This window comes from Convolutriloba macropyga, chromosome 1 (assembly GCF_964194025.1).
Source record: "Convolutriloba macropyga chromosome 1, txConMacr16.3, whole genome shotgun sequence".
Lineage (NCBI taxonomy): Eukaryota > Metazoa > Xenacoelomorpha > Acoela > Convolutidae > Convolutriloba > Convolutriloba macropyga.
In genome coordinates, this window is record NC_134468.1 from 76,264,074 (window position 1) to 76,288,596 (window position 24,523).

Sequence of the window (24,523 nt, forward strand, 5' to 3'; positions counted from 1 at the left end):
ATTGATCATAGAAAAGACATAAGCAGCAGAAGAATATTCAAAAGTTGTCATTCTGACAATTTTGTCAATAGCCCTCAAATAGTTCATGATTCTAATCTGAAAAAGATCGCGAAAGCAAACGGCAGATAATAATCTTAGAAACTAAGTTAAATCTTTTCGAAAAAGAAAGCTCAAAATTAAGAATCAGAAAACACCTATAATTAGACTTCTAATCACTGCGATTAAGACAAAAAACAACACACACCTGTTCCTTGTTTTACAAAGGCTGGACAACATGATTTCATACCAAATCAAAAATAAAATTGATCATAGAAAATACATAAGCAGCAGAAGAATATTCAAAGGCAAAAAATCATTTAAATTAATACCACAGCCGGAAGAAAGCTGTAGTAATTAGTCATAAGTGAAATTTTGGAAACAACTTGCTATCAAACTCTCAGTACTGCCTTATGTTGAAATAAATCAATTCCAAACCAAAGAAATGACAAAAATCTAAATAACAGCTGAAATCATTCATTTTTTAAAACTGAAAAAATCAATATATCGAAAATAAATGTAGGTGACAGCACAAAACTAGAATGATAGTAACTAGAATGTAAATATCGGCAAAATGTAAGGAACACCGTAACAAAAAGACATACTTGATTTTTGAAATTTAAAAATCAATTTGATTTTTGAAAGTTAAAAATCAATTTAAAAAATTCAAGAAAAACGAATACATTTCATTGTTCAGCATTCAAGACATAGAAAAGATAACTAGTCATTCGATACAAAGATCTATCCTCCTGAACAGAACAAAAAATAGGAAAAAGCAGAATTCATAAATGCGAAACATTGAAACATTTTGCAGAAAAAAGGTCCGAGAACTTTTAGGTTGAGACTGCATTTATGAAAAAGTTTTTTCAACTGTTTTTTCAAAACTTAATGCCAAAAAAATGATTGAATTTTTATTGAAACCAAAATAAAGTCCCTCATGTTGCACAAAAAACTATTTCTAGCAATTACACCCAGAATACAAACAAAAAACTGACGAAAATCGGAAAAAACTACCAAAATCGGATTAGCATATGTACAATTTTATGAAACAAAATTACATCGAGGTAAAAAGCGGCGTTGAGTATAGGAATTATCAAAGAGAAGTTGCCATATTAACTGTTGTTTGACAAAAAGGCGGTTAAAAGATCCAAAAATGAAGAAATTTATATAAAAAAGCCAAAAATTAACTTAAAAATCAAGAATTATGTGCCAATTGAAACTTGAATCGCATTTTCAGGCTCTGAATCATTTCTGCAAAAAACCAAACAGCAAGCAAAACACTGTACCACTTAGACGAAAAAACGCCTAAAAACGGTTATCTATATGTGCAATTCAGTCAAAAACCAGTTTTCCAAGTCAAAACGTCATTCACTAAACAACTGAAAAACTTATGTTAATCCTGAACTTCCACAAATGCCATAAAAAATTAAGGAAGAATAGATACGGTTTTCAAAAAAAAATTGAACAAAAAACTATAAAAACTTAAGTTTTTTTAACTTGAGTTGTTTTTTAGGGTACAAGATAACATAAAGCCGAATAAAGTTCCTTTGCAATTAGAGCAATGAAAAGCTCACAAAACAATGGGAAAGGCATAATGGGCTAAGAATAAAAAAAGAAACGTCAAAAAAATAAGAAAAATGGTTTTAAAAATTCTCAATTTTTCTGTTAATTTTCTTAAGAAAAAAATGAGTTATACCAAACAAACATTAGTCAATTGGTATCTGAGTATTTCTTAGGTAACAAGCTTCTAAGTCCCAATTATAGCATTAAAACAAAAAACAGGCAAAAAGTCATTAAATTCCGTCTAAAAATCAGCAAAACTGACCAAAAATCACCAAATTAGCATTAAACTCAAATTTACAACTTGAAACCTTTAATTCCTACAACAAAAAGCCTAAAATTAATACTGCATAATAATAAAACCTCATAACCATCAAAATTTGCAAAAAACTGCTTTTAAAAGCCGCACGTGAACAGAAAAATTCGCTCGCTTAGAGAAAATTTTTTCACACATCAAATTTTCGCTCTCAAAAACAGCGGTATGAACAAAAACCACTCTCTTTTCGCTCCGCTCTTCACTTTTGTTCCCACCAAAATCACTCCAAATCTTTTCACGCGTTTCATTTCCCGCTTCAAAAATAAAATTGATTAAAAACAACATAGCCGGAAGAATTACCGAAACGACTCGAAGTGGAAATCCACATAAATTCCATCCAACTACTCATCAGAAAAAACTTGCCTCCACTAATTTAGGATTATCTTGAAATAAAACCATAATACAAAAGTAAAAAAAATCAAATCTATTAAAATATGATTAAAAAATCTGATCAAATTTTGTCATAACTTGAGATCACGAAATAACTATCTCTGCCAAAATTACTTCATCAACACAACTAGTACCTACTAAAACCACTTATGAGAACTTTAAAAAATGCTTTACGCCAATCATGAAAAAAAAATTAGCTCTTACGAACAACTTTGACTAAAAATTTGGAAAAGGTTCAAAAAATTTTTTTTATATTACAAAAGCACATATATTCAAAAAAATTCTTTTCAGTCAATAGGTTATCCAAATGCTCGCAAAACAATAGGCAAGCCATAATAGGCTAAGAAACCTGTCTAAGGACCAGAAAAAAAAAACGAAAAACTGCAAAAAAAAATTAAGAGAAATAGTTCCAATTTTCGCCATTTTTCGTCATAATTCTCAACAAAAAATGAGCTTCATATCCACAAAACTGTAGCCACTTGTAAACTAAAAATTGCTCAAGTAATAGGGTTCTTTTCAATGCCCATTTGAGGCAGTAAAACAAAACAAAATTTAAGATCACGAAATAACTATCTCTGCCAAAATTACTTCATCAACACAACTAGTACCTACTAAAACCACTTATGAGAACTTTAAAAAATGCTTTACGCCAATCATGAAAAAAAAATTAGCTCTTACGAACAACTTTGACTAAAAAATTGGAAAAGGTTTAAAAAATTTTTTTTATATTACAAAAGCACATATATTCAAAAAAAATTCTTTTCAGTCAATAGGTTATCCAAATGCTCGCAAAACAATAGGCAAGCCATAATAGGCTAAGAAACCTGTCTAAGGACCAGAAAAAAACGAAAAACTGCAAAAAAAAAATTAAGAGAAATAGTTCCAATTTTCGCCATTTTTCGTCATAATTCTCAACAAAAAATGAGCTTCATATCCACAAAACTGTAGCCACTTGTAAACTAAAAATTGCTCAAGTAATAGGGTTCTTTTCAATGCCCATTTGAGGCAGTAAAACAAAACAAAATTCAAAAAATCACAAAAATTAGCCCAAAAGTCAGCAAAATATATGAAAAATCACCGAATTAGCATAAAATTCATATAAATTTCCAGAAACCTTCAAACCACAACCAAAACCCGCCTAAAATTAAAAAAAAATCATAACCAAAACCTCTTAACCAAAAAACTGCTGTAAAATGCCGCACGTGAACAAAAAAAATTCGCTCGCTTACAGAATTTTTTTTCACACCTCAATTTCTCGCTATCTAGAAAACAGCGATATGAACAAAAAACCACTCTCTTTTCGCTCCACTCTTCATTTTGCTCAGCAACAAAATCACTCCAATTTTTTTCACGTGCTTCATTTCCCGCTTCAAAAATCACTCCAATAAAATTGATTAAAAAAAAGTACTTCTCCAATACTCCTCTTCGAGTCGTAAAAAAAAACAAGAGAAGGCCAATAATAGCCCCAGCTATCGCTGTGAAGCTATTAATAACAAGAGTGCCTCAATAGATCTCGACGACCGTATCTTACTTGTGATTTCTCCTCAGTTGTAGGAAGGGATCCGACTGGTTCTCCTCCAGGATCTGGCTTTTGGCTATACCTCGACCCGCTGGGACTAGGCATCCTCCAACGCCTTTTCATTCCCCATGCCGGCTTGTCGTTCGACCGCTTTTCAAACTGCTTCAAAGATACCGTTCCGAAAGTGTTGGCTACAAACGCTTGAAAATGTTTCAAAACTGTTCCATAACCAATTGCCACAACTTGGTCAAAAGTTGCACTAATGTCCAAAGCATCCGGCTCTATTTGAGTCATAAATCTCGGCACCTCAGATTTTGATTGAAACGGTGCAGAACCCATAAATTGATCCGTTTTCGAGCTAAGCTTAGCGTTGTTAATCTTCGGTTCCCTGGTTGATAGGTTGATGTTATATCCGCTAACACCTCCAGAATCCGTATAGATTGTAGGGTGGTACTTATGGTCGATAACAATGGTGGCTGTCCCGCATTGTAGGTATTCAATGGCATCGGAAGTTGGAAATGTGAAAAAATGACCCTGGTCGACGGTACCACTAGCGTTCGATGTTAAACAGTGTGGACTGGTTCGAATACCATCTACATTTGAAGCATTTTTGTGTTTGTTCCACGCTCGTTTAATTCTTGACTCGAAAACAGTAAATTCCCTCAGCGACATTGCCAGACTTTTTAAAATCTGTTTAGACGGGAACGAATCAGGTATATGTAATGATATGGCCAAATCAGTTGCTTCAATGTTAAATTTGTGGTTGATCATTGCAGGCATGAACTCTAAGAAGTTGAAGTCAAGCGTGCCTCCAACCCTGTGAATATTAAGAAACTTGAAAGCGTTCGAGTTCAGCAAATCGGCATTGATATCTGATGACCATTGAGAACTCGCGTCTTTCTGACCCTTCGGTTTTTTTCCTTTGCCATGAGTTCGCACATTGGTAATCCAGTTGGAGGTATGAACTGGAAATACGACTTCTATCAGCTCCAGGTCTAAATTTATTTTATATCGATTTGGAACAAAATTAAGTAGATCAGCTCGTTCTTTCGAAGCAAAATTGGCACCAATACTGGCAAATGCCTCCTTTACTTTTTGTAAGTAGAACACTGAAACATTTCGACCAGATACATCTATATTCCAAATATGGGGATAGTTCCAAAACAAGGGTTCCACCATTTCAGTTTTGACCTCAATCTGCTCGGCCCTGACGAAAGGCGGAAACTCAACTATGTTTGAGTTAACTTTGCAATGCTTCATTCGAATGCTGCTTATGTTTCTAGAACCTTCTTCGTCAATTATCAATGGTAATTTGTAGGAAGCCTCAATTCCATCAGCTTTTACTTTGAAAGTCTGCAATTCCTGAAACGATGAAATATTCCACTGAGCATCTTGGAATGACTATGAAGATTCATAAAAAAGTGTTTGCCAGCTCTTGTTTGCCTTTTCGACACCCCGTTTTGACAGAATCCGTTCATCAGAATTCACTGAAAAGAATTACGGTGCTCAGTTTCAAAAAGCAACAAAAATGTAATTGCACACCATTCAGCAACCAGATTGGTGGCATGAAAATTAAAACTACAGCCACATGATAGATTTTAATCGACCATTTACTTGATGAGCATGAGCAAAAATCTGCAAAATTGAGGTAAACTCTCACTTATGCTTCCATTATACGCAACGTTATCTCCATATATGCATAAAGTTCCAACCGTCACTGGCGAAACCTCGATTATTAATTTTCAATCTTTGGCTATCTCGTGAAGGTATATGGCCCATACATGAGCACGCAAATCAAGTTAAAAGAAACCGACTATTTTGCATTGATTTAGCCAGCTCAATCAAATAGGCCGCTTTAATATTTGAAGGTAGCAATTTAGATCGCTCAGTAATCAAGCGTATACAATAACTCAGAGATTAACATAGCCGGAATACAGCACCGAAATAGATTGTTCAGACCCCAGGTTAAAGGAGACCACGGATACCAAAAACAAATGACAAGCTACGCAAAAAAAAACGAAATTCTGATTTTCATATACATGATCTTGAAACCAAATTTTAGCCTCTATTGTATTTCAAGTAATATCAAGTAAAAACGCCCTGAGGTCGCATCTGGATTAACTGCAACCTTCAGTATTTTCAATTCAATATGAATAATGATGACAAAGAAATCAATCGTTTTAATAAGCTGATATTTGATGGAAACAAAAAATTAGACCTGAAAGATAGGAATTTGAACTGAAAAAACGTTTACAAAACCCGATCAATAAAATCGGAAAAAAGTAAAAAAAAAACCAAAGTCAAATTGCCGCATGAGAACAAACATAGCTGGCAGAATACCGCAATAGCTGCGAAAGAATAGACTTGCGTGCCGTATAATATAGAAAGAAACAGATACAGATCTAAATTGAAAAAAATCAACGCCGCTCAAAAAGCTAGGTAAAATAAACATTCACCGATAAACTAAAAAAGCTTGTTAAAATTCATTCTGCAGAAGCCCTTTATTAGGGAACTTTACAGCACATATAAGCTCTTTAGACTTTATACAAATTCAAATTTAATTTAAATTTTAAAGTGCAAAAGTCATTTTATTGAGTGAGGCGAGTCACGCATGATCAAAATCGAATCACGCAAATGAACTTAACACATTTGCTAGAGATAGAATGAGAAATGATGACAAGCGCGCAAACGCGGCTAGTGAGAGGAAGAAGTCATTCAGAAAATTTGACTTTTTCAGCTTTGCTGTGTGAACAAATGTAAAACGAAAAAAAAGCGTCAGACGACGAAACAAAAAAACATAGCAGGACAAGTCCTGAGGTAAAATTCAAAGATTTTTCATCGACTAAACAGAAAACTAAACCTAGAACGGAATATGAGTGAATTTGGAAAAAACCATTTCCAAAAAAAAATCAGATAAAAAAATTTAAAAAAAAAACAGAAAATCAATGTCAAAATTCCGCATGTGAACCAGAAACCAATAGCGAGAAATAGAAATCTGGTTCAAAGAAAAAACTCGACCTAGAATGAACTAAGAATGGATAATAAAACCGTTTAGAAAATAATCCGATCCAAAAAATCGAAAAAACAGTAAAAAATCAAAGTAAAATTGCCGCATGTAAACAAAAAAACCACAAGCGAGAAAGCAAATTTTTGTTCAAACACTTTTCTCACTCTACTTTACAATGAGAGCAAAAAATTTCACGCCACAAGACAACTCGCTTTTTCGCTCCACTTCCTGTTTCGGCGTGACCAAAATCACTACTCCAATTCGAAATCTTTGAAGTGTAAAAAAGAGAGCGCCTAAATAATAGCCGTCTTTGAATTATAAAAACCAAAAGCACCGCAATATAGCTCCGCTGAGCTTACAGCTTCGCAGCTATAAAAAACCGCAATATAAAGCAAATTTTTGTTTAAAAAAGCAAATATTAAGCACCATTTTCACAAACTAATTAAAAATTATTGAGAAAAATATCCCGCCGTAAAGACACTCACTTTTTACCAGAATTAGCTTGGAGTAAAAATAACCCACAGAGGACAAAATGATTTCACACAAAATTTGAAAAAAAGCAGCAATATGAGGTAAAGCGAAACAAAAATTTACTTGACAGAAAACGTAGCCGGACATATCCTGCATTATAATCCAAAGTCATGACTTAAATAAAGATTCCACAATCGATTTTCCAGCAACCCAGATTATGACGGTCAACAAAGCACATAATCCTATATGCGCTAAAATAAACAAAACAAAGACTTAAAAAAACAATCTAATAATTTCTTCCAAAAATTAGTTTAAAAAATACTGAGAGCAAAACTTGAAACGCGTCCCTAGGATGAGTATACGATTTTGAAAAATAGGCAAATGCAAAATAGGCTGAAACTTGGATATTTAGCAAAAATCAGAAAGTTTTTTGCAAATGGCGTCAAAGTAAGAAGAACACAAAACTACACGTTTAAATCCACAATCACAGCATAATATATAATTTCAGAAACCATAAATTAACTATTGGCATTTCCATTAGGCGAAAAAGGCGCAAAAAGAATGCCAAATGATCTCAAGATTGAAAAATTCACTAAAAAAATTTCAAAAACGTACTATTTTTTTTGAAAGAGAAAACCACTACTATTAACCCAAGTCGATAATTCCATTCATTTAAGCTTTCTTAGCAATCGAGAACAATTGACAGTAACGCAACAAAATTTGAGGACGAAAAATAAGAAATAACCAAAACCCCGATATTGGTTATTAAAAAAATCAACGAAATGGAAAGCTTTAATTTTGAACCAAAATATTAAATTCGATTACTAAAAAAGTACAAAAACCAAAAAATTGCTATTTTGCCTTTTCATTTTCATGCAAAAACTGAAAAACTTCTGAAAAAATCTCAGAAAAATATAGCTGGAAGCCCAATCCAACTGCTCCATAAACAAAAAAACCTGCTTTTTAATAAGTTTTGATACAATAAAAGTAAAATTTATTTGACAGGCCGATTTTGATAACAAACAGTTATAAAATATCCTAAAAAGCTTTCTTCAATCAGTTGTGACTCCAAAACATCTCTTGGCAAAAAACGTGCGACACAATCAACAATTCACTGCCAACTGATTACAAAAACAAAATAGAAAAAGTGCAAAAAGAGTAAACCGAGGAAAAGGAAAAAGCAAACAAGATACCTCAAAACAGGTTCGAAGGAAAATCGCCGCTAAAATTTTCTATTCTGCTCGATCAGTGACTCAATCAATTCATTTCAAAAATCACCAAATAACAAATCAAAAAGAAAACCGCAAAACTTGGCAAAACTACAAATGCGAATCATTTATTTCGGTAAAAACTGCCTTGTATAAGCAAGCTTGAAGTTTAAGAGTAAATTAAAAACGAGAAAAACTATTACAGAGCGTTTAAAGTCGCGGATTTACGGAAAAACATAAAACAATTGTGTAGCTTAGAAATGTTTTATGGGTGCAAAAAAGACGACCTCAACGGAATTTGAATGACTGACCTACATGTTGATCGTAAGACATCTTAACCACTCAGCTACAATAAGCTTTGATTTTCATTCGCTCACAATAGCTTTTTGGAGCGAACTTGATTTCAGAACGAGAGCAACTTAGTTCACTAAAAAAAGAAGAACAGAAGTGTAAACACGTCACTCAGGAGGCCACAGAAATGTTATGAAACAAAAACGCGAAAACACTAAGGCAGAAATTTTGCTTCAAAAACAATAATTGGTTCAAATTTTGTTTGAGAGCATTTAAAAACCTAAAAACAGATGAAAACGGGCAAACATTTTTTAAAACAAATTTTCCATTTCATTGACAAGCAGACCTAAACGTAGTATCACTCAAATGGAAATATCTTCAAAACCACAAGAACAACAATTTTTTAACCATAAATTCTTCAAATGTCAAAAAATACAACAAATACATTTTAAAATCAAGCCCGTTGAATAGAAAAATCATTTAAACCAATAAAACAACAAAGTTCAGCAACTCTTAAAAACAATTTTAAAAAATTATGTTGTCAAAAGCTAGAGCCTAAAGATTTGTAGAAATCAACAAAAGACAAAGCAAAATGGGCAAAACTTAGAAATCTACCGAAAATGAGATTCTATCTAAAGATTAATGGCGTAAGGTTAACAAAAAACTACAAACTACAATCACAGCTTAAAACCTAATGACAGAAATAACTTGAGAAGTCAAAGACATCCATCCGCAGTTCCCTTAGGTGAAGAAAGACAAAAAAACAACAAGTGAAAGCCAGATTCAAAAAATTTTCTCAAACAAACGGTACCTAAGTCAATGAAAACGCTAGATAAAGTTGACCGCCAATAAATTGACGACAGTCAAGCCTCTCTAGACCAGTGAAAAATTCTGTTAGACTGAAATCCGAGACCACAAGAAAAGCAGCAAAAGCCGACAGGACTCAAACCCACTGATATTTTTTGAAAAGAAATAGTTTATAGTCATGAAAATCGCTTTCCGTAAAAGTCAGGAAAGCATTAGCTATGAACTGAAACAAATCAGTCGATTATTTACGCTTCCGTAGAAGACGAAGATTGATCTGTTGATTAATCAGATGGAGTGATAGGACAACAAACAATACAACATACACGCAAAACTCAGAATTCAGTAGGGGTTTTTGAAAATGGTGTCAAACACTATGAATTGAATATCAATTGAAACTATTAGATAACATCTATTACGCCTGATTAGAAAATCAATGAGACCAGTCATTCATGAGACTAAGAATCAGTACAACAAAAAGATCGGATGAAACAAAAACCGCAGATTTTTCACCGCAGGGTGAAAAAACCCATATTATTATACCAATTAGTGTCTAAGCCGTATAAACCATTAGCATCACTTTGACGAGTTCAAAAACACAAATATGCATTTTAGAACACATGTACAAGCTTTTAAGATAAATAGTTAAAAATCAGAAAAAAAACAGCCACATTAGAAGTCAAATTGCCGCAAGTGAAAAAAAAATGGCTTTCGAACACTAAAAATTTGATCAAATTCCAATTTGGATTGTAAAAAATTAGGAGCGCTGTAATAGCCGGCTGAGAAGATGAGAACGGCTATTAATAACGGAAACACGTCCACGATCGATTACCGCTAAAAACTGCATATTGAATCAATGCTGGTTTTCTCCCGTTGCGTTCTGGAAGAAATTTAAATAGTATTACGTTTTGAGTATCTGCCAATCTTCGTTCGTGGAACTTGAAATCCAGTAGCACGTCTTTGAAAGACACGTTGACAGCCAGTTCCCTGGGGTACCTCTGAGCACCTGGCGGAGGTTCAGGAGTCGGCGCTTTCCAATTGTAAGATTGCGGGAAGAAAAATTTGGTCAACAGCGCCCGCTTTTTGTCAATGAAAGGCGAGTAGGACAGGCGAACGGGCCCAGCAAAAGCAACATCAATCTGTCTCACGGGAGGATCCACCTGTAAAAAATGTTGCCTATTCATAACTCAGAAAAGTATTCTTATTTATAACATACCTTGGCACTAAAATCAGCGCAGCTTAAATGAGGAGTTTTGGCAGCTAATGACAGCGGGAACTACTAATATGTCGTCTCTTTGAGAAGCTCCAATGAGCACTTGTGTTATCAGAACTTAACTGATCCCCCCGCTTAATCACAGCCTAGTGGAAATAGAGGTTTTACGCCTCCTTCCCTCCCCCCCGCGCGCATACTATTTTTAAATAGTAACGTGCTATTTAACAAAACAACGCAAATTTGTAAGCCAAAATGATAACTGGGGGATGAGGTGGATAAAAGCACAAAAATATCGGTGGCCGAAACAGAACAGAACAGAAAACCCATCCTCAATCTATAGGGGTTAGGGTACCAAATTAGCGCCATTGAGAATTCATTCGCATTCCAACGAGCATTCCAATAACCCAAATCGAGTTACATTCCGCAAAAGCTACTACAGCTGAACATTAGCCGTTCTTTACGTTATCTACCTTTCAGTCTGAATCCAAAGCTCACACCACTTGCTTACTTGAGTCAATTTAACACCAATCTGTGAATCCAAGTTGTTAGAAGTCGTGGGGGTACTTGATGATGATGAGCCGTCTGCGGTGCCCGAGGCGGATGTGAAACTGCTGAGACCACCTGCAGTTGACTGTCCAGCTAGCAGGTCATCAGCATTGTCAAATGGAGCGAATGGCATCTCCCACTTGACCAAAACTACAAACTTCTCAGTGGTGTGAAACAATTTGAACTCTTCGTCAGATCTAAACCATACTGTCAACTAAATAGGGAATACATATGTATACAAACAAAGTTCCTAGTTCCTTTGTATTCCCACTCACAAAATTTCATACAGAGTAAAAAGTCATATGATTAACTTGAGTTAAGAGGACGTCGTTTTAAATGGACGACACCAAAATTTTGCATCAAATGGACGAAAAAATGGCAATTTTTTTGCATGATGTTGCCTTGTTTATTTCTAATTACTTATAATCAATGTGGAATTCATTGACTACATGATCAGTGAAACATAGCCGGCAGATTGCCGGAAAATAGCCGCGATAGACGCTTCAGGCCTTCCATAGATTTGAAGCAACTAAAAAAAGATAGACAAATAGACCATCAGTCCTTTAATAGACCACTAGACTTTTTAGGTTAGATCCGGTCTGTCATTTTTATGAGAAACATACGCTCTATAAGGAAAAACCCCCAAAGCAGCTTTTTCAAAAATGATATTCGAAACCATAAACTCAAGACTCTAATACTCAAGAATTAGGGAAAATACGTTTGGCAATAATTAGATGCACACTATTGATCTTTAACAACTTAATTGTCATAAAATTTAAAGTCGATTAAGTGATTTCACAAGTCATTTTTTAAGTGAGGTAAGTTCACAGTAACTTCACCACTCTAAGTACTTGAAAGACTACCAAACACGGCTAAGGGCCTCTTATGAAACTTGATGCCCGCTAAGCTTTACCTGTTCATCCCGTTTTGAAAGTTCAAAGTCACGAAAAGTAATCAAAGTCATGAAATTCAGGGTAAGACAAAGCAAAAATCTGTTAGACGAAGTAAAAAACATAGCAGGACAAGTCCTGACGTACAATTCAAAAAATTTTCATTGACTAAACAGAAAACTAGACCTGGAACGAACAATGAATGGATTGGGAAAACCATTTAGAAAAAAATCCGATCCAAAAAATTGAAAAAACAGTAAAAATCAAAGTGAAATTGCCGCATGTGAACAAAAAACCACTAGCGAGAAAGCGAATTTTTGTTCAGATACCTTTTTCTCACTCTGCTTTAAATTTAGAGCGAAAAAATTTCACGCCAAAAAATCACTCGCTTTTTCACTCCACTTCCTGTTTCGGCATGACCAAAATCACTACTACAATTTGACTTCAAAAATCATGAAAAAGTGTGAACAGATCTTAAAAAAAGACAGCGCCCCAATACAATTCAAATTCTTTGAATTGTAAAAATTTAGAAGCGCTATAACAGCCGCCTGGAATTGCTGACGCGGCTATTAATAATAACAAAATAGCTAGGGATAGGGAGTATTTTACGAATAACGAAAGTGAATGCAAGTGTCATCCAGTTGAAACAAAAACACAGTATCGTCCATCAGTATCGCCCAACTGATTATTCACTAGTCGCTTAAGTTCACTACAAAAAGCCACCTAATGGCGACAAGAAACAGAGTCTTCGAAACGGCGCAAATATCACTATAGTAAACATAGCTGACAAATTGCCAGAAAATAGCTGCAATAGCTTTGTAAGTCTGTAGTCCCAAAAAGATTTAAAAAAAGGAACAGACAAAAAAGAAGTTCCTATTTATTAAACGCTGACATGCTACATTTTGATTAAGAATCTGTTTAACTTACTATTGCTTCCACTAGCTGCTCTAAAATACCCTTCAAGTGGAATAACACTCTCACTTGACCTTATCTTTTTCAATTAAAGTAAAGAAAGCTTAATTTCGGGTTTAAGTCATTTTTGATGGCGAGGTAAGTCACATGTGACAAAAAAAGTAAATCACGCGAATGAAGAAAAACGCGATCTAAGAGTGAAACATGACGTCACGCACAAAATTCAGTTAAAATTGCACCAACAAATGAACAAAATGTAGTAGGCTTGATGTCAATGACGACGAAATAAAAAACATTGCACGCAAAGAATTGAATTTTTTCCAAGAATTTGTGTTGACTAAACCAAATAAAGAAGACCTAGAATGGACAATAAATGGAATGAAAAAAAAACAATTAGAAAAAATACAATGAATAGTGGAAAAAAAGAGAAAGCAAGTTTTTTTCAATTACCGTTTTTTCAATCTACCTTACAAGAAACTGAACAATAATCTACCTTAAAAGAAACTTCAAAAATCATGAAAAAGTGTGAGCAGGTCTCAAAAAACATAGCCGGAAGATTCCGGAGCCAACTGTAAGGCAACATTTACTTATGCCCTAGCCAACCAAAAACCGAAAACTGAGCTATCAAATCTACTTATTTCATTATAGCACTCAAATAGAAAAAAAACGATGAAATTAAATAGAGGAAACAAATTAGAAAGGAAAAGAAACATGTGAAAACATATTTTTGGCAAATTGTCACGAGTTACGATTCCATTAACAATGTTGGATAGTAAATGGTCTGATAGACTCAATTTCTGTTTCAACAAATTGCATAAGTTAGAAAACATACACTGCGGATTGCTGTAAAATAGCCGCCAATAATTACCATCAACCCGATTGTCATTAAAAGGAAAAAAATAGGAGACAGTTTTTTCAACAAAAGTATTTTAAAGTGTAATTAGTGTTGATCTCATTCCGTAGTTAAAGTTACTCCTAATTTATTGTTAGGGGATACAAGTTCTAGTATCAATACCAATGAGCATCAGGGATAATAACTAGAATTTACAATCACAAGGTTTAAGTAGTATGCATCTAAAAATTGGTTTTATGTTTTATCCCGTTTCTAGTTTGTTTTCTAGTACCAACTCTGTTCATTGTTGATTGATGTTCTGACCAACTACTGCCTATAAGCGTTCTAAACAGAATAAGAATAGAATCAAAATAGCCTAGAGAAGACAAAACGGTTTCACTCGAAATTTTGAACAAATTTTTAATCGACAAAGTACAAAACTAGGGCCGCTGTATTAGTGGACGAGAAAAAAAGGACGATATTTTTTAAACAATAACAAGCAACACATCTCAAAAAGCGAATCAAAAGAAAAAATCTAAGGAACCTGTCAAATAATTAAAAAAAACCAATATCATTCAAAAATATTCCCTAAAACTTGTAGTCTCAGCATACTTTAAAAGCAGTGTCTGCATATTTCGTGAGCAAACACATGACACCCAAACTCACTGAAAAACACTTAAAACAAGAGAAAGGAGTAAAAACTGCAAAGAAAAACGCAGAATTGATTGGTTCAAAATTTAATTAAAAAATGTGATATCAAACCTTCAATATCAAATTGAATATCAAATTATTTTCACTCAGTAACAATAACCCTACAACCAACACTAATCAAACAATTGAATATGAAAAAAGGCAGAAAAACAGTAATTAGTAAAATAAATGAAAAACAGAAAACTTATGGGAAAAAATTTCGACTGTTTTCTTAAAGTGAAACGAACTTCAAGTAATAATAACAAAACTAAAAGGTCATGAAAAGGCATGAATATTAATTTTAACCAGTAAATTTCCCAGGACAAAAAAACTTGCACAATATCACAATACCGCTAAAAAAGTGTTCGAAACGGTGATAACACAAAAAATAGAGCAAGGTTGCATATTAAATTCAATATAATGATTGAGATGATCAAAGCAACTCCCAGACACAACTACTTGTCAAAATGGTTAAGAACAACCAAATTACCCGGAAAGTAAAGTTTAAAACTAAAAACACTGCTTCGAAAAAGCCGAAGAACATGTTCAAAATAATTCTCTCGCTCATCAGTAGTTTTCTCTTCTAGCTCTCTCTCAAAAGTGCTGCATGAACTGAAAATCACTTTTTTCTCTCTGCTCTTCAATTCTTGCAGCCGTTTGACTCAAACGATAGGTTTTTACCTGCAGCATTTACTTTTTTATACTGTCTTTCTTAAATACACTAAAAAAATTCTTGAACAAAAAAAATCTCCACCGAAACTTCTCTTCGAGTCGCAAAAGACATCGCCCCAATACAATTCAATTTGTTTGAGTTGTAAAAACATAGCCGGTAGGATAACAGAAACAACTAGAAGAGACCTGGAAACTCACCTACCTATCTTAAAATTATCAAAATTGAAAAGTCAATATATAGTGAGAAATAACATAGGATTAGAACAAGGGTAGGCGGGGGAACTTAGGTAGGTGGGGAAAGAGGGCAGGTAGGAGGTGGGCTGGAGGGTTGGTATTATGTGAAAAGATTAATTGGGTGCATGGGGCAGATGGTGTGAGGGAAATTGTTGAGTTGGAGGGCATTTGAGGTGGTAAGGAAAGGGGGTCGTGCATATAAACTCTAACTAACCTCAGCTAGCTCAGAAAAATTAAAGAGAAGAAGTAAGAACAATCAAAAATTTAAAAATTGAAACTCAACGTTTTAATTATTAATGCGAATAGGTACGAAGGTACCTAGGTGGCGCGGATAGTTAAGGGGTGGGGTTAGGCAGGGGTAGGTAGGTGCCTTGGAGAGGGGGCAGGCAGATTGATACATGGGGGGAGGGAGGGGGTTGTAGGTAGGTGTGGGTGTGTCGTGCGAGGCGATTAGGTAGGCTAAAGAGAGGTGGGGGTAGGTGGGGGACTAGTAGGTAGATGGGAGGAGGGTCTGTAGTTTAGATAATGAGGGACATATAAAGGATCAAACATTTCTCAAAATGTTCTCTTCGCCTTGGATATAACAGGCAATTCCCAATTACTGTACATTAGAAAATAAGCTGCTGTTGGAGTCGATTGTTCAAAAACATAAGTCAAAGTTCAAAAACGGAGATAAATTATCGAATGGAAAGAAGTCAAAGTTCAAAACAAGAACAAACTTACTTCAGCTAAATAAACATAGTAGGACAGGTCCTGAAATACGACATGAAGAAATGAAAGAAAAACAAAGATAACTGTATCAGACCAGCAGATGAATTGTACAATGCCAGTCAAAAAAAAACAGTCTCAGAAACTGAAATAATCAAACTGAACAAAAATAGGATCTTTCCCAATGTAGACCCCCATGAAACTATAGCCCCCATTATGGTATAATTACCATAATTGGGGGGGCTATGGGTTATCTGACCACTAAGCTGGGGGGGGGGGCTATAATGGGAAAGACCCGAAAAATGTAATCATTGCTAAAAATCTTGAAGCTCATACCATGAAGACCAATTTTGATCCATCTAATTATACATATTAACCACGCAGAAGCTTTCAAAGGCCTTTATTGGCCACATGAAATAGAAAAATTCCAGAAACTTGACATACCAAAAAAAGTAAAATGCTAAACTAAGTAAAAGTTTCCGAACTTCGCAATATTAATGATTTCCAAGACTTTTTTGTCTCTTAAATCTGTCGAGTAATTTTTCTGCAAGACGTAAAAAAAAATTTATTGGCCGTTAAAGACCGATAAACTCGGAACTTGATCAAATTTACAGAAAACTTGATTTGCAAAAAAATCAAAATTCTGTTTAAAAAAATCCAAAAAAAATGCATATTAAAAGGTTGAAAACCACTCTGTTGCCACTGTAAACTATGCAGTATCCCATTACCTAACCATTAAAGAGCTTCCCTGGCCCCTTAGTAAAACCATTCCATTGCCACTAGAAATTACGCAGTAACGTATATCAAACCCTACAGAGGTTCTGCGGCCCCTTAGTCTAGAAAACACAAAAAATGACAACCGATTTCAAAAAATTTGAAAACAATAGTCAAAAATGCTTTGACTCTGGTGTTAAAGTTGATATAACAAACAAAAATAACCGAAAAACAATAGCAAATTGCATGGTATAATAGCCATATAAATTATAACGGAGCTTTAAAAACATAACCGACTAACGTCGAGAGAATTGCTCTCAAACGTACGGCGAGCGGTTGGCTTCGTCAGTCGCTAGGCAAGGTTTTAGTGAGGCTAGCTTGAGCTTAACTGAAGGGGCGTAATTGAGTTTAACGGGGGGGGGGGAGGGTGAAGAGGGGGGCTGATGGGTTGACAACAGTGGGGGGGGGGGGCTCAATCTCTAAGAACCGCCCTTCGCACCATAAGTATAGGTCTCTAAAGCAGATTCTGTGAGTCGCATACTTGAAGACTAGTGAGCTGAAAGGCTCTCTAAGAGCACTTAATGCTACCTGTTTATCCAGTTTTTGAGGACGAAAAGTCAAATGGGTCAGACAAAAAAATGGTCAAGCGAAAAATCGCATAAAAACCGACAGGACTAATATAATTGCTACACACTTCGTTTGACAGCAATTAATAACCATGAAGAATTTACTTGCCAAAATTGACAAAAACAAGGAAAAAATCATTGCATTAAAAGAGCTCAAAACCAGCGAAAAAAGACCTTTCACCTTGAATTTATGCCTTACAGCAGTTTTAGCAAATTACGCCTCTAAAAGGCTACTAAAGCCAGTGGAGTTCCTCTATTGCAACTTAATACCCGCCGAATTTTACCTGTTTATCCCATTTCAAAAGCTCAAAGTCATGGAAAAACGTGTGGAAACATATTACAAAAAACAGCGCGAAAACAATCCAAATGCTTCAGATTGTAAAACCTGTTGAATACCAACACTCCTCTTCAAGTCTTGAAAAACAAGAGAAAACCAATAAAATCCCCAGCTATCGCTTTGCGGCTATTAATAATATTTGACTTAATGCTATAATTTGGTGCAATCATCTTAAATATTCTTTGAAGACATTCTTATGGAAAAGCCGCGGAACAAGCAAAAACAACAATCGGTACACCGAACAAACATTTGTAATGCCGCGATATTGACAACCAGCACCTGGTGCAGAAATCTAGCCTCATTCGTTCCCCGCTCAGAAACTGTTTGGTCAATGAAAACCAAACATGGCTGGCAAATCGCCAGAAAATAGCCGCAACAGCTTCATAGATCTGTAGTCTCAAAAAGATGGTAAAAAAGACAGACCAATAAAAGAAATTTATTCTTTTTATTAAGCGCTGAGATGTTAAATTTTGATTAAGAATCTGTATTACTTATTGCTCTTTCTATTTTTTGCTCTTAAATAACTTTCAATTAGAGTGGCAAGCACTCATTTGACCTTATCTCTCTGAATTAAAGCAAAGAACAGTCAATTTCAGAGTGAGGAAGTCATTTTTAAAAGTGAGTTAAGTAACGTGTGACCAAAAAATTAATCACGCGAATGAACATAAAAACTAGCTCCACTAAGAGTGAAAAATGACGTCGCGCACGCAATTCAGTTGAAATTGCATTAACGAAAGAACAAAAAGCAGATTTGAAGTGGCTGTGACGTCATATGGTCGTAACAAAAATCTTGTCGACGAAATAAATAAAAAACCAAGAGAAGACCAATAATAGACTCAGCTATCGCTTCTCGGATATTATTAATAATAAAAGCTTAATAAAAGCCAACAAACTAGGCAATAGTTCCGCCGATGGAAGGTGTTACGCACTGATTTTTAGAGAATGAATCTACGGTGTTATTGAGGTAAATTTGAGAGATAACTTGGAATAATTATTGTCATTTTCAAGGACGTATTTTGATGTTTCACAGTGCGATTTTTAGCGGATATATTCTTAATAAAATTAGCTAGTAACAGCCTTTTACTGAGCGGTTCGGATGCATGATAAATCCACTAGTTTGCCTTGTATTTTAGAGTTTTATTAGTCTCAATTTCTAATCTAACAAAGTCTGTCAAACTTGGAAGTTTTAACAGAACTTCCAGTTCAATCCTTTTCATTATTATATCAGAAAATAAAGACAAAGTTTCAATGAAAGAATGAGAAGTTTATGTTTTTGCTGAGTTTTATTAGCAACTGATAGTCAGGTTGTTTCTCCGGGCCGGTGTTCTGGTAGTCGTAAGTTCCGCAGGACTGTGCCTCGAGTTGTATTGGTCCTTCTCAAATATTTACTGATCTACAAGTTGGACAATTTCCGGCTTTTGTACGTCTCTTGATGTTTGTTAAGTACATATACAAATTCCGTATTAGCACCTACTTTATCAGAATAATTACTTCACCAAGTACATAATCTCTCATGAAGTTATTTACTAATTACGTGAATTTATCTTCAAGAAACTCAAAAAAGTAAATATTGAGGCTTTTAGGCATTTGATATTTTTGCTAGTAAAACAGTCACTCTGCGGTTGTTTTTCATAAACATAAACAAATTAGGGGTTACAGGCCTAGATGGAAATACTGGCTATATATATCCTTGAAACTAAATGAATATGAACTAGATTAAAGCACTTATTTATGGATATTTAAAGGAAAATAATCACGTAACTATGAGGGACGAAATAGGGGCGTGACACTACCGGACTTTATGAAAATTTTCCATGCAAATTTTAGGGAAAGAACTGGGTTTTACAATTTTTCTATAAAACACATAATCTGCACGAGTATGAGGATATACATATGTTTTTGTTGGAGCCACCCAATTTTTGTTTTCTTAGGAAAGAGTTTGTGAACGAAAGCATTTAAGTTAAAGACAATTAAAGAATTAAAAAGAAACAAAGTTTAAGTTAAGACAAATTAAGATAAATGTGAAAATAAAGAGGGTTAAGACAAGATTAAAGGCTTTGAAGGAACATTAAGGATGTTGAAGATGCGCTATTTTACAATAAAGAGTGGAAACATAAGTTAAAGTTAAGGTTAGGAGAATAACGGGAAATAGCACTGGAAACAATTATGGTTATTGCACTGAATAATGGCTCTGAACTTTGAGAATGGGTAGGAGTAGGATGCTGGTTGAACGAATGGTTTAAAGCACTGGTTAATTTTTGGAATTGAAGCACTAGTGTGGTGATTTAAAGCACTTGTGATAGCAAACTTAATGGATGAAGGGATACTTAATCAATTAAAGGATTAATACTTGTTGAATTATATAAGACTTTCAAGAATTTAAAGTATACTCTCGTCTCGGGGTTGAGCTTGGTTGTCCAGTTCGTCTTCTGTGTTGAATCGATCAAGTGTATTAAGGGACAAGGTAGAGGTTGCTGGCAGTGAATTTCGTCGTTGTCGTTTGAGGGTTCCAAGTTCTTCTGGAGAGATGACTGTTGGCGGTTGCTTTAGTTGTTTGGCTAGATTTGTAACGACGTCTGCTTTCAGATGTTTGGGTACGGAAACTACTGGGTTTAGCGGTACATTGGTTCCGTTAAGCTTCATTAAATTTGGTACCATTCGTCGTACAAAGGCTACTTTATGCTATAAGTACATGAAGAGAATATGTAGGGCTAGAGTTCCGATAAAGACAATGATTGTTAACGAAAGAGAAAGTTTGATCGGAACGTAAGATTCAAGTTTGTCAATTAGTGCTGGCTTAAATGACTTCATTTCAGTAGTAATAGTCTTCGCTATATCATCAAGTGATTCTGTTGATAACTTTCGATTGGAGTAAATGAATTCTGTTTTAACTTTCTTCAATAAATCTAGATTTGCTTCAGTGCTTGATTCATACTTCGGAAGTTCGTTTATGTTTGGAACTGAGTCAATTAAATGTTCTAATGAGTCTGGTAATTTTACATTGCTTCTCTTCGCTGGAAGATACTGACAACTTTGTAAATCAGCTCGAATTTTAATGTGGTCACTGAACATTGTATGTCCACATTTTAATGTGATTAAACAGATGTTACAACCTTTATGAGGAATGTTGGTGTGTCGGCCGTTTTCGTCCATACCAATCTCACTCAGGGTAAAATCACTTGAAGCTGATGTTAGGAGCCATATTCCGTATCCAAGGTTCTGTGCTCGTTCTGGGTTAGGTAACACAACCTTCCCTGTGTCACATACTTTCAATGCTGTAATGGCATAATGAAACTTGAGGGTTGCTAAGCACGAGGAGAATCCAAGGTGGGTTTCCATTGTCTCATGACAGATGCGGTATCGTGGCGATCCAAGACAGTTGTCATACTGTGCTTTCGTCAGTACTGTAGTTTCCATCTGTCCTTCTGATATTGCTAAGTACCCTCTATCACCCATTGTAAGGCGTCTACAGAGTCCTTCTGGGGCATAGGGATTACATTTGCACGATAAACTTCAAACACTGTCTTGCTAGAGGCTAGGGGAATGGCTAATGTCAGTAGAAGTCCGTCTTCAACTGTCGAAATCTCCTGTACTAGTTTCGCATCGTAGTACGAAAGTATGTCAGTCATGGGTATTGCCAAAGTTAGACGATCTGGGGCGTTCTTTTAGCTATCATGGACAGCATCCAGGATCTTTATCAAAGATTTTCACGGTACTAAAGAGATTGGAAGACGTTCATCGAGTAAAGTAGGAATAGCATTTATAACATTAATTCGGAAAGAATATCAAGCAGCTCGATAACTTTTAATATCTGCATAAGGAGTAAGAAGTAATGATGCTGCTGTGTCAAAGTTAAAGTTCAATTGTTGTTGTGTTGCTTGAATTTCCATGCATGTTGCTATTGCGTTCAGATTGTGGCCTACAATTGCGAATTGTTCCTCAACTAGTTTCCAGTTTCTGTTCTGGTTTTCTTGCATTTCGTTTTGAACTTTATAAGCCTTTCCAAGTTCGCCAGCAACTAGAAAGAATTTCTCATCTGTTTGTGCGCCAATTTCCATGACATAGTCGTTGAGGCTATTAAAACTGTTTGCTAATCGATCGATATTTTTAGCGTTTTGGGACGTTCGTTGGCATGAGCCGAAAATTCCTGTGATTCCACCGCATCCTTCGCTGCTCATTGCTATTCCTGGACCAAAGAGTCCAATTCCAGCGACTGCGGCTGCTATAACAAGAGGGGCGGCTCTTTTCTGTCTGTTTCGGGGGTCCTCTTCGACTCTGGTGAGGAGTTTTTCAGTCTCATTGCGTAGTTTAAAGACTTCAATTTCGGCTTCGATTGTTTCGTTTAGAATCTTTGAGCAAAGCCAGTCAACGTTGAAGACTTCTGTCTGGTTTCGGTACGTGGTACTGTGCGTCATGTTGCAGAACTCCGATTGTGTTATCCATTTCTTGGAGAGTTCAAGAAGTAGGGTCTCTACTTGTTGTCGTACTGTAAAGTTATACCGCGGAAACGGTACTAAAAACTCTGCATTGATAAACTTCTCAGTGATAAGGATCTTTCCTTCCTTGTGGAAGATTATTCCTTGGGCCAACGCTTCTTCTGTGTTGATCGGAGTCTCAAAAGTGGGGCCAAAAAGTACGAGATTCAATACAAGTGTAAGTAACATTTTCGTGCTTCAATAATAACAACTATGTTTCAGGATAATCTTCTGCTGATGTGGCTCTTCTGGGTGTTCAACTGGTTTCTGGTTGGCCTTCCTGTGTTTATTTGCTCATTTATTTACTGTACTCGGTCTTCTAGTTCTAGTTTTCTCAATATGGCAATTATTTATGTGATATTTATTTGTTTCAGGTGTACTCTACTTTTGGGTCATGTGTGTTGATGTGTGTTATTATTGATATTAGTACTAAATATGGTGTTTAAACATGTTGAAGTGTGGTTATTTGGTTGACTGATGGGTGTGTAATGAAGGGAATGGTGGTTGGGGGGTCGAATTATGCAGTCTTTACATGTTTTTTCGAGTTTTTCAGATTATTCTGGTATCAATATGTGCTTTAATATTACTGTCGGCCGAATAATATCACTCTGGGATGCTGCAACAACGGGACCAGGTATGTGTCAAGGAACTGGGTTCACTGGTCTCGTTTAGTTCACCCAGAGTGCAATATTCATAATAATACAATAATAGTTAATAGTATAGAAGATGGAGGAGATGGTTGGGACGGGGAATCAATATTATTATTAGTATTCATATTATTATTCATATTATTCGGGATTGTTGGGATGTGGAGAAGGAGATGGAGAGCAAGGTGTGCGGTAAGAAGGAGGGAGAGGGAAGAGAGTGAAGATCAGGAAGATGAGGGAGGAGTTGAGATGGGGGAGACGACAGTATAACTAGTTATTTATATTTATTTATATAACTTATTAACTGACTGGTAGTTATAGTATGGATTAGTTATCCTTAATATACTAACTAATATACTTGGTGTAATTATTATTTAATAAGGTGTTACTAATATCATAGTAATAAGTATATATTAAACTTCTTTTGTGAGAGAAGGACGTAAGTAGGGGATAAAAGGGAGAATTAGTGAGGCCTGGTGAATAAGTAAATGTTAGTGAAGGGTGTAACTGTGTGTTCAGAGCGGTGTTGTGTGTTTTGCGGCATGTGTTATTAACAATTAGTGATCGTAGTGGCATGGTATTTAAACGACCTTGGCATTTATTGCATAATTTGTGCTGTTTGTGTGTTTTCATTCCTGTGATTGTTCATTTTTGACCTAACACTTTAACGTTTTGCTTGCTTAATAACTAGTTTGACTCAATTTTTTCAATTTTCAGATAGTTATTGTTAATCATGGATGTTGCCCAGTATGAAGATTTTCTGGCTTTCTTGCGAAGCAAGTCGTTATCTCAATCTGAATGGGTGTATCCATCATTTGTTCAGACGTCTGAGGAGCGACGAGCTTATCGGGACAAAGCAGAACATATGGTACTGGGAACAAAGAATGTGGGGACGTCTGAATTGGTCGTGAATCGAGAAATTTTGCTGTACAATGTGGAAGAGAAGGTAGGCAGTGAAATGCAAGTTCAGGAGAAAGAAATTCAAACTCAGCAGATGGTGTCTCAGGAATTGGCTTCGCTTCATGTCGGGTTGAGTGCTTCTGCAAAGCACATTACTCGTGTGAGATCACAAGTCGATCGCCTGAAAGCTCCTGGGTTCTTCTTTCCACGCTCGATGGGGGGATTGCAGGCCGCTGTTGAAAGGTAATTGCATATATGTATAATTATTATGTATATTTTTATGTATTTTTCTTTAGTTTGTTGCGTATATTATTAATTGTGAAGTGGTTTTTGCTTGTTATTTAGAGCTAGTCGTGAATGTGTGCCATGTTTCGTGAAGAAGATGCACGGCAAAGAGGTGCATTGCACTTTTTTCCGTGCGAATCTTCGCGCAAACGTGTGTTCCGAATTGGGGTACGAGTTCTACAATGACATTTACGCTGAGTATGTGGACGTAGTGTCATTTAAAACTCCAAAGTGGCTTGG

General features: G+C 35.4%; 1 protein-coding gene across 1 annotated transcript in view; it reads right to left on the reverse strand.

Annotated features, from left to right (window-relative positions):
* The window catches only part of LOC142350615 (uncharacterized), a 126,994-nt gene extending 104,354 nt beyond the window's left edge, over positions 1–22,640 (reverse strand). Inside the window, exons 1-5 of the mRNA XM_075402546.1 lie at positions 21,952–22,640; positions 20,912–21,442; positions 11,324–11,558; positions 10,508–10,762; positions 3,834–5,183 (exon numbers count right to left, since the gene is read on the reverse strand). Of these exons, the coding sequence (XP_075258661.1) occupies positions 3,834–5,183; positions 10,508–10,762; positions 11,324–11,558; positions 20,912–21,442; positions 21,952–22,640 (3,060 nt within the window). The remainder of the gene's footprint in view (positions 1–3,833; positions 5,184–10,507; positions 10,763–11,323; positions 11,559–20,911; positions 21,443–21,951) is intronic.
* Between the last annotated feature and the right edge of the window lie 1,883 nt (positions 22,641–24,523).